This window comes from Thermobia domestica, chromosome 6, assembly GCF_964235325.1.
Source record: "Thermobia domestica chromosome 6, izTheDome1.hap1.1, whole genome shotgun sequence".
Lineage (NCBI taxonomy): Eukaryota > Metazoa > Arthropoda > Insecta > Zygentoma > Lepismatidae > Thermobia > Thermobia domestica.
In genome coordinates, this window is record NC_137459.1 from 137775586 (window position 1) to 137787790 (window position 12205).

The 12205-nt window shown below is 34.7% G+C and overlaps 1 protein-coding gene across 1 annotated transcript in view; it reads right to left on the reverse strand.

Moving 5' to 3' along the window:
- Positions 1–12205, reverse strand: part of LOC145687313 (cell adhesion molecule Dscam2-like) — a 1291367-nt gene that overhangs the window by 1127932 nt on the left and 151230 nt on the right. Inside the window, exon 3 of the mRNA XM_081760775.1 lies at positions 9094–9255. Coding sequence (XP_081616901.1) covers positions 9094–9255 — 162 coding nt within the window. The remainder of the gene's footprint in view (positions 1–9093; positions 9256–12205) is intronic.

A 12205-nucleotide genomic window follows, 5' to 3' on the forward strand; every position in this document is an offset into this window, starting at 1 on the left:
ACATAACTCACGCGCTAATCAAGAAGATCGTCCGCCGCCTCAATATTTTTCCCCTTGGCAAAGTCAGTAAGTCCTTTTTCTAAGTCTCTCCAACACACGTGTGCGAACAAACATCACTTATAAATGATGTCAGAAAAATGACCGACAGCACTTATAAAGATAATGCCGTAATCATTACCCATTTGACAATGTTTTTCGGCTGTATTATGTCCCTCTGCACAGATACATTCAATTGAAAATCTTAGTTTACAATAGGAGAGCACTTCAATCGAACTCGAATTATTTTGACACCTCTACTCCACAATGATTGAATGTCAGTCTGTGTAAAGTGTGGGAATAGGCGAATTCCAATGAGAAGTTTTGTCTTTACCTAAGTTTCGTCATTTCGTTTTGCTCTCCTAGCTTCACGAGTTTCTTTTATAGCCCTCATAATATTGTATGTATATACTAAATGAAATTACATAAACATAAATCATGTTACAGAAATACGGGTAGACTCTAATAACTGATAATGGCAATTCACTGCTGCACAGTGGCTTATCATACAAATGCTTTGCAGATAGAAATGAGAAAAAGATGTGTAGCAGTGGAATACATACTATACACACGCACACACACACACACACACATATTATATATATATTGAGGGAGAGAATGAATCAGACGAACATGATGACCGATCACAAGTCTGAATGACGATAGTTGGTAAAGTAATTTTCTCATTATTTTTACGTAAATTACACGTAATTTACTAGTAATTTACGTCACACAGGAAATCAGTTTTCATGCAGATGTTAAACAATTATTTTTTTCTTTAAGAAAACATAAAAAAACATGACACAGTCAAAAGGAGTACCTACCACACAATTTCTTTAAATTTGCTAGTTACATCAATTGAGGTGAAGTCTAAACTTTCAAAGTTTATATTAAAAACTCATATTGTTGAAAAGAATATGTAGCGTGTGTATAATATTACTTAATGTTTTTCCTTTATTGTAGATTTCTGAGGGGACAAAGCATCCAAAAATAAAAGTCACAAACAGCTGACAGCAAGTGTGAAAATGATTTTGAATGCAATTCATTACGAAATGTTTCTTAAACATAGCCATGCGCGCAAATAGTAATACTTCTTATTTACATAAGCAAGACTATTTGCGAATAATACAGTTTATAAAATCGTAAAATTCAGCAAGGACTCAAGTGAATTTAGAAGAAATATTTTAAAACGTTTTCTTGATGTCAAACAGTAATTTACAGATTTGTTTCTCTCTTCTACGTAATTCAAGTTATTTACATATTTACACATATTTTACGCGTCACATAGATATATTTGTAGTTATCCAAGTTTGTATATCACAGTACGATTTGAGTTGACATTTGTTGGGTTTATTCAACTGGATTGTAACTTCAATTTAAAAAAAATAGTTCTTAAGAAATGTATATATAATTAAATCTTGTGAGAAACATTATTTTAAGCGTTAACTCTGATACAGATATTGCTACATTAGAAAATCAAACAATGTTAAGTACGTTTGAGTTCATTTTCATCCTGGTACGTAAGAAATATACACAATACAGCTTCTGATAAAATTTGAGAAGTAAGAGAGAGTTACTTGAGTTTTCATTTCAGTACACTGCACACTTTGTAATAATTCATGTTTTTTTTTTTTTTTTTTTTTATACTTACAAAGATTTCCAATCCAAATAGATATTTCTAGTGTATCTCGATGATTTCTAGGAGAAATGTTTCTGTGTATGGATTCAGGTTTGAGTACTTATTTTACACAAAATGTTTGCAGTTGAGCCCAATTTTCAGAAAGTTAGTAACGTACTTTACTTAAGCACACTCAATGAATTTGTTACCTCACGGAAACTGCTTAATTTAGGCAACATGTTTACAACTTGGCTTATTATCTTTTCGAAGGAACAGTACAATTTTGGTACATTATAACTAACTACATGGCATATGGAATCCGGAGGTTTAAAGCCGCGTTCACTAAACTTTTCCATTGACTTCCGTGGATAGTCGACTGGGTCCAATTTCTGCTAGTTTGTATTCATTTTTCTGCGAGATCCATCATAATATTGTCATCTCATCTACGTCTAGATTTTCCTAATGGTCGTTTTCCGATAGAAGTTCCAGTTAAAGCTTTGAAAATGTTCCTACTTTATCTATTTTTTGTAAAATTATAAAATCTGACATACGTAAGAAATATATGGGCTTATGCAGAGTCGTTCTGACGCATGATTAGTGCCACAATAAAGAGTTCGAGTAACATTTGTTCCTTGCAGTAGTTAGGCCTTTAGTATGACGCTAATCACATGCCAAAACAACTCTGCATAAGGCGGATTGTGTTTAAGCATGTGCTAATCAATATCTCACTATTCAAAATCAAGTAACGGAATATTAACACAAACCTAGAAAAAATGTTTCGAAAAAAGAACTTTACCTTAATTTTTATATTCGTAGAGAAAATAAGGCAAGTATTTCAGAACATAATTATTGTTAGTTGTAATATTACTATTATTATCAAAATGAAACAAACATAAATGACATTTTGGCTGTTTCAATTATGTTTTGGATTCGGATATTGATCTTTTTCGGTATTAAACATAATGTATTCTTTATATTTGAACAATTTAAGACTTTAGTATCTAAAAATAAGTTTTCTTACGATGAATAATGGAAAATATTTTACCCTCTTATCATTTTCTCCAACTTTAGTTTAACCTTAGAGTACCAAGCCTAAAATATTACGTAAAGTACTGAACGTGGATCATTTTTACTCAGGCGTGTTTTTTATTAATACATATATATCAAGTTTGATCAGACAGTTAAAATTTCCAAAGTTCAACGAAAAGGGCAATGTACCTGATCGTTCTTTATATTACAGTAAATTTTATACGCTGTATACACTGTCAGTGGTGGTTCGTGACACTTCCAAACAATACCTGTATTATAGTATTGTAACATTATAAATTTATACACAAAAACGTGTTGTTTTTGTTAGGATAATACCTATCACACATGGTAATTTGATTACACCTGACAGTTCTTGCAGAGCGGTGCAGTGTCCTTTACATACAAACTTGTGGCAGTTTGCAGACTTTTGAGAGTACGTGTTGTCATTTCCTTCGCAATATGCACATGTGCCATGACTCGCTGTGGGTAGCGAGTTGTGGAATGTTTCTTCACATTTAGTTTCCTATCACAGTCCAACTGCTTTCATAACATGGGCACGGTATCCTGCTGGGTTGTTTTCGATGTACCAATTGCTGAGAAAGAAATGTATGGGGATGCGCACGAGTCGAAACAGGATTTTCCTGACAAAATTCGAGTCGAGACACGGATCTTCCAATAGAAAAGTATATATTTTTCGAGTCGAGACATCACTTTTACAGCACATTTTCGAGACGAAACAACCCAAATCTTGTCTCGTGCGCATCAATAGAAATGTACAGTGGCAACTGTAGAGGGGGAAAGGGTAGGAAAAAGAGTTTACTAAAATTAAACTTTCTATTACTCTGGCCCTAATCAAAGCTCGGTAGAACGGGGAAGTGATTGGTGCAGGTAAAAGATAAAAAAAACTTGCCGTTTCAATTAGCAAATAATAATAATAATAATAATAATAATAATAATAATAATAATAATAATAATAATAATAATAATAATAATAATAATAATAATAATAATAATACATGATATTTTTGTGTGCCAAGCCGCGGAGTACCAAGGCTGGGTCAAATTGACACAGCTACAATTTCGGCTATATTTTAAGGTATTTTGTGTTTGTTTTATATATGAATTCTACTAAAGTGGTTTTTAAAAGTAAAAATAGTTGTTAATGGAGAAATTCCTAAAATATTGACCCACTACTGCTTCCTGAAATCATAGCATTTCTTTATGAAAAATCATCTGGGTAAAATTGACCCAGTCTTCGTACTCGAAGGGTTAATATAAAATACGGTACAACACGTAAATAAATTTATACGTAACACTGCATCAAATAATGTTTGAAATGTAGTTAGTTTAGTCCTGATAGAGTTATTTGTTTGATTACTGCTACAGATTTACAACGATAGTCAGTATTTATTACAAATCATTTGAATGAAACAAATCACCTAAGGTCTTAACACGAGGGATATGAAGAACAGAAAACGAAGAAGAAAATCGAAATGTAAGTCGCAATAATTCAAAATAACCAAGACACAAACACAAATTCATCTTAGCAACAATATAACGCATGCAGTGTTCGCATTTTTTTAAGCCCGTGAGCGGTAAAAGTTAAATTCACCACTTACTCAGAATTTGACTAATGAACTTTGCACTATTATTTCCTTCATTATTGTGTTTATTCAAAATACAGTGAAACCTCTCTAAGTTGGATACCTGCGATTCCTTCGAAAACTGTCCAAGTTAGAGGGCTGTCCAAGATAAAGCAGTGTAGGTATGTAGAATGGCCATATTACCTAAAAAGCATCCTACACTACTACATGCATCAATACGCTATATTGTAAGCAAAACAGTGGTTACACATCATGTTGATATTTTTGAATATTCTTACAATATCTTATGTAGAAACATGTCTTGACTTAAACTGTGCAATACAATACAGGCACGGAATAATTCTTTTTTTTTTTCTGTAGCGAAGTTTTACGGCTTGAATGATACTTTTTTCCAAAGGTTGCTTTTCTAGTCAGGTTCGAGGGGAAGAATTGTAACTAGACATTTGACAAGTTAAGATCTGCGTGACTTCTGGCATTGTCAATAAACAAGATAATCCTACTATTTGCGAGTGTCGTTTGCAAGTTGATGTCTTTTAACCACTTCGAAAAAAATATTTGAGATCATCTAGGCTTTGATGATCACCATATCATTCACTTCTTCGCGTGAATTCGTGTAATTTACGTACCCGTTTCCTTCGAGCGCTACAATTTTGTTCCCATGATTTTACAATAACGTTAGAATGACATTTTCTGCTTATATTCGATATTGTCGATTTTGAAACCCGAAATTCATCTGCAAATTTCCTAGAGCTGTCACAGTTATTCAAGCGATCCAATACTTTTTCTTTTCTTCTAATGTCAGTTCGTTCCACTTCCGCTTACTCATTTTTACAACTTCAAATGTCTTCTGACGCCAATCACACCACAGACAAAACTGTAATATTTAGTTTGTACGGAATGATGAATGTATTGCTGTTCACTCTACCTGTTACTGTGCACCTCTTCTCGAAATGCCATTATTTTCTCATGAAAATAGGTCATATGCTCTTCTCCTCACCCACAATCTTTTCTCGAAATTCCAGTAATTTTATCTCGCGAACGATCAAAACATAACCTTTTGTGAACGGTTCATTCATTATCCTTTACCTGTGTGGTATATCTTTTAGGTCCCCAACTTAATTTAAATTCGTATGCCCAAGATGCAAGATAGTGGGGTGTCTAGGTTACAGGGGTTTCTAATACACAAAAATCAATGGGAGTTTTTTTTTTCTGGTTTGGAAAGAAAAGTGTCCAAGTTAGGGGGGTGTCGAAGGGAAAAGTGTAAAAGTTGAGGGGTTTCACTGTACAAATATCTTATTCGAAAGCTGACCTAAACTAACCATATAAAACGTGAAAAGGATACAAGAAAGAAGTTTCCATTGCAATATAATAATTAATTATATTGTCACTTGAGTACAACTTAATATCGGAATATACTTCACATGTTTGTATTACAAACTGAATGTCTATTGATAACACTTGCCGTTCCACCCCTTGTAAATGACGTCCCTATTCTGAATGGCCGTAACCACTCGCACCTTATGCAAGGAGATATTTGCGTCCTGAAGTTTCGAAGGGTTTTTAATTCTTGGCAATACATGTTAAAACAATAATTTACTCTTATGTACAGTAATATTTATTATATGTATATCAAACAACAACATGCATTCCTTTATCTGTTAAATCAAATGCTAACAGAACTTTCTTCCACACAACTTTTTCTGTTTTTATTATTCTGTTAACTACTATCTGCTCCAAATAACAAGTTAAAGGAGCAGTAAAATAGTGATTCTGAAATAACATGTTTGATACTGCAGAGAAACGATGAAAACTGGGGAATGAAGATGCAAAAGTGGCAATCTCCACTCGGCCGAATTTTTCAGGACGAGCGATTAATTGATATCTCGTAAACCCCATAAGATTTTAGCGTACAGATTTTTTGGCATAGTAGATCGTAGCAATACTAGAGGGTTGAACATACATTTTCCCCAGAGAAAGTCACTTTTGTGTGTGTGTGTGTGTGTAATTACTGTTTCAAAATTGGAGATTGCAAGTTTTGAAAATGAACGTGGAGATTTTTTCACAAACATTTCCCTTTTGGGGGAATTTTCTCACCTCAGGTGCACGATAGAGATATGCACATCATAGCGTTCGAAAGGCCGATTCATGCCGAAAAGAACGAGGTACGATGTATGAGTTTAGGATACGTAGTGATAATACTGTAGATCCTTACTGTAGTGATAATACTGTAGACTAAACATGTGTAAATAAAGCAAAAATTCAGACATTGGAAAAGTTCCTGGTGCATTTCTATTTACTCTAGGATCATGATTTTTATTACAATTTGTTCCAAATAGGAGTAGGTTTCTAACGGTACCACTTCTATATGTCTATAAATGTCACTGAGGGGAGAAATTTAGAACAAAAGGGCAATTTTCTCCTGAAAAAAAAAAGAAAAACTTTTTTTCGATTTGGGCGGGATTTTCCCGCTTCTGGTACATAATAGGGAAATTTGAGTTCTACATTTGGAAACTCTGCTTTATAACGAAACCAACAAGATACAAACTATGTTTCTACGATTAATAAAGATTTGTCACGTGATATTCGCCTTCAGCTTTTACTGGGAGGATGTAGGTTTTGATCCAAACAGACTTCACCGCTCGGTCGGGGACACTTAAAACAATACAGTCCCACCTATAACTCAATTTCTCAAAAAGATTGGAGATTGACACTTTTGCATCTACACCCTTCAACTCATTTTTACTTTTAGCTTTTTATTTTTAACACTATTTCCTCTTTTATCGATTTATTGTTTCATTCTTCTTTATTTTTTATTCCTGGTTTCGAAGGGGTCCGGAGGACCCCTGTTGGGGACGTACCTGCATGCTATTAGGTCTATAAATAATAAAAAAATAAAAAAAAAGAAATAGTATGTCTTCGATTTTATACATTCCATTAGTTTATCTGTATACAGCTATGAGTCAGAAATAGCCCACTGAATTCTAGTTTAAGGAATGCTTAAACAGCAAAAGCATGCATATATACACCTGAATCAAAGAACTCGCAAATTTAAAGAACAATATTTCTGATTTGTTTTGGAAACAAGTGAAAATGAATCGAATTGCAGGAAGCAATGTGTGTCGAATTGCTAACACTAATCATCGGCATGATTGAATCGGTTGGTATTCTCACTCACTCACTCACTCATACTTTCTCTCTCGTTCTCTCTCTCTCTCTCTCTCTCTCTCTCTCACATACGCTGAGAGAGAGAGAGAGAGAGAGAGCATTGCTTGATGTTACCAGTTAATTACATTTACAACTTTTTTTTTAACAAAAAAATAAAGGGAAATATATTTTATCAGAGTGAAAATTGTAAATGAAACAATGCTATAACAGTTTCATCCTCAAAGTGAATGGATGCAAAATGTTTGCTAGCACTCTGTTTCACTTTTGTTTTATTTTAACGGGGAAAACCAAAGATATATAAAACCATACGATCGCGCGTAGTAAACCAGATGGTGGTTTGCTACAAGGCACGCTTTGTGTCGCTTATTTCTATTTAGCAAAATACAATATGAATATCATTTTCGTGCTTAATTGAACTACTAACACAAATAATATGTTAGTGATATTTATATTACAATAATTAAAAATCGTCGATCGCAAAATTTTGTGTAATATGTGCCAATAATTGTTATAATTGTCACAAGGATAGAGAGTTGGATCCATTGGCTTCTGCATTGAAAGATCTAACATCATGCCGTTGTGAGCTCCTTCATGTTTAAGCGGTTAGCATACGCGCCTTTGGCGTGGGAGACCCGGGTTCGAGTCCTGGCGAGGTTTCGTATGTTTCGGGTCAAACGTTAATCAGTAGGTTTACGTCACATATAGCCTCGCTGCTGCACGGGATGTTAAACTCATAATCAACTCAACGAGCTGTCCTTCATCAAGTATGCAGTAACGTATAATATCCCTGCTCCTTGTAGCTGATGTCTATCATATATATTTCAACATGGGCTTCGGAGATTAAACATAATTTTGCATTTACTCCATGTTTTATCCTATGTTGATCTTCTTTGATGATCTTGAATAGCACGGAAGGGTTACGAATTATTCTAGTAATTATATGAATGGGTACGGCAGTGAAAATACAATGAAGCTTCTACATGGAATGATTCTGGTACAGTAAAAACATTAACCGCTAATACGACAGAATACTGATAACTCTGTCGCTCTGAATATAGCATCCGGACAAATTTTCGAAGAACAGACAAGAATACAATCAGGTTGTTCTTACATTGGGAATGTGAATCTCTGACATAAATAGTTAAATGGTCAACTATGCATGTGATCCAAGTGCACTGTGTTTTTGTACGGTGAAACGAGTGATAATAATTATCATCATCATTAATAAATGATATGCATGATGGTGACTATATTGAAAACGGATTGAGTATACCTGATCGTGGATTGTTCGTACCTGTCACGTCACAAGTTTTAGTTTGGGATAAATGCGATCATCTTAGTTTGAATATTTACCGAGGGGTACCTGTAAGGGGGTTAAAAACTCAAATATATATATTTCAAACCAGTCAGCAACTTCAAAATTATTGCTATTTTATAATATATGCGTTTTTATTTATGGTTTTAATCAAATACGTGCCCTGAAGAGGGTTCATCAAAGGTCAGAAACAATGAAAACTTTTAAACGTAGTTATTGTTCTCATGGAAGATACTTCATGATAACTTATAGGATGTGTCGCATCATTCACCTACTGGGTAATGGGCACATTTTTATCAAGTACAATTTAGTAAAATTTTACTTACCACTTTCTGTAGTTGGGTATATATTAAATCCTGAGTCTTGTAGCCATGATGTCACTGTAACATAGTCTCGGACAAAAGTAGGCACGTTGCATTTCATGACAACCGTGTTGCCCAAAATTACTCCTTGGTTATATACCTGCGGTTGATAAGGTTGATTTACCACTGAAATAATAAAGCAAATACACAAATTAGTATTCTAAATGCATGAAGCACGAGTAAAAAAGTTAAAGCATGTAAAGTGAAATTACAGTGTACGTGGTAGACAGCATGGCTAATTTTGCATTATCTCACCAATAGTGGGAGACGTGTGATATTAGTTTTACTTTCTACCTTTAGGATTTTTGTATAACAAGAAATGTCACCTTACCACTGACAATTTGAAATATTGTGATTTGTTTCGTTTCATGCATTTTATTAGTAGTTTAGAAACTTATTTTGTATTTACGATTTTTTAAATAGTTTCGTCTGGCAACTAATCTTACAGTGAGTCAGAAGATCGACAGAAACAGTTATGATTTTAAGAGCAGTTGCTCAGTGGATTGGCAGAAATATTCAAACCATTATCTTGGCTTCATGATGTCTATAGCACCCAGTGATAATCTTAACACTGGGAAAGTACAACGTGGATAATTATCAAAGGACAAGTATATGGGCGTTGCGAAAGAAAAATAACAAGCAACTTCATGTACTGTAAATCATCACGTGAGAAACACTCCGTTTTGTCTTACACAATATGTGGAGTCATATTCCCTTGTGCTTGATACAAGAACAAGTAATTGCCTAACTCTCTGCTATAATTAGATCTGTTTTCGTGCATATCCATGTGCAAATATTAGAAAACGAATTGGTGCGAATAATCAACGATGCACTTACTAGTGGTAAACTACCTGTCAAAATGTATTTTTCTTTTCGTCTGTCTTTTTGCACTTACGTGCGACCGACCTTCCTGTAGAGTCTTTTCTAAGTAACCCCGTTACGGAATGGTTTTGTTTTTAGACCATCTTCGCTGAAGTCATTCTTAATCACATACTTTATTTTACTTCGTGGTTCCTCCTTTCACCTTTCTTCCCATTCACTCCCATTCCCATCATTATGCACAGTCGTTTTGGTATATGATTAGCGTCATACTAAAGACCTGACTGCTACAAGAGGCATATGTTAGTCGATCTCTTTAGTATGACACTAATCATGTGTCAGAGTGACTTTGCATAAGGTCCATAGCATATTGTTCTTCTCATTAGATGGTCATACAATTGCAGTCTTATTTTTTGGGTCTTAGACATTTCTATAATATTGATTGTGTCCCTTGCTCTCTCATTTTTCACTCTGACTCTTCTTGTTATCCCACACATCCAGCATAGCATTCTCATCTCGGTAACATTTTTCTTTCATTGTGCTTTATGGGTCATGTTTCTGATCCTTATATCGTTACTCACCTGACCATTGTTTTGTATAAAATCTCTTTATTTTTTACAGTGATTGTGCGGTTACAAAGAACCCCAAATAGTGTCTTCTAATTTTACCATCAATCCTCCATTATGCATTGTTTTCATGTCCAAACCACCATTCTTGGCAACACATGAGCCTGATTTTGTAGTTTTCGACTTCATTTAATTGTTCTTCTTGTGGCCTTGGTTCCCAGTTTCCTTCTGTGTTGAATTCGATACATTCAATTTTCCTTTTACTGTTCCTTTGGCTGTATCTTCAAAAGATTTCATCCAGCTCTTTGCTTTTCTTTCTACTTCTCTAGTTGTGATGCATAGTACAATATCGTTGGCGAAGAGCATGCATCATGGAGTTCCATTCCTCACATCTTGAGTTCCATGGCAACAACGAAGAGATATGAGCTTAAGGCTGAACTCTGGTGTATTCCAAACTTAACAGGGATATCGCATGCTAATCCTATTTCGTACTAGGGTTGTAGATTTGGTATGCATACCTTGGATTATTCTTATGCATTTCTCTGGCACTTCTTTCTGGCTCTTCATTCATTGGACATTCAGAAATCTCCATATTATCTTACGTGGCAATCACTGGTAGTCATTTCCCAAATCAATAAGTACCATATATAATCTGATGTTTCTCTTAGTATAAAAATTCCGTCTGTACTCTCTCCTGGCATAAATTCAAATTGTTCTTCTTCTATTGATATTTCTTAATTTAATCGACCTTGTACAATTTTCTCCCAAATCTGCATTATTTGTGATACTACTGGCTTTCACTGTCCAATACAACTCTCTCGTCCTTGCAAATAAATACAATAACATTATATTTCCATTCACTTGGTGATTTTTCCTGCTCGTAGATTTTCTGAATAATATTCCATACAACATATATATAAAATCATCATAGGTATTCTGCCTTTATTGGCAGGTCACTTGCTGCAGCTGAGAAGCTTCCATGCTAGACGGTCCTCCGCTAACTTCTTCGTCTTCGCGTAGGATCTTTCAGTTTTTATATCATCCATTAAATGTAGTATCCTTCGCCCCTCCCTCTCTTTCCCGCCACCATACCCTCTAGGGCGTCCCTCATGATACATTATCTTCCTAGGCAATGTCCCAACCAGTTTCTCTTCCTCTTTCTAATGATATCTAAAAGTGTTCTTTTCTCATCCACAATTTCTAACACTCTCTCATTCGTTTTCCGCTCGACCCAACTATTTTTTTATTCTTCTCCACACCCACATTTCGAAGGCTACCTTCGATTTTCATCACCTTTACGTAATGTCCACATTTCCTCCCCATACAGTACAACACTCCACATGGAGCATTTTATGAGTCTTTTGATCAACTCTTTATTCAAGGTCCCACAAAACAGACTTTTCTTCCTCCTAAAGGCTTCTTTCGCCATTCCTATCCTTGCTTTTATTTCACGTTCGCACTTCATGTTATTACTAAGAACACTACCCATATATATAAATTTATTGTCAAAACATTCCCATGTTTCTACTGGTTTAGAACAGGAATCTACCATTTTCCAGTTTTCGTTTTCTTTGACGCTTTCTCTCCTTTCTCCAAGTTTACTCTTTGTGTTGCTCCAAGATTTGGAGTTGCATAGCTGATAACTTTTTTTTGCGGCTTTTCTTAATTTAAAATCTCATCGAAATAACTGG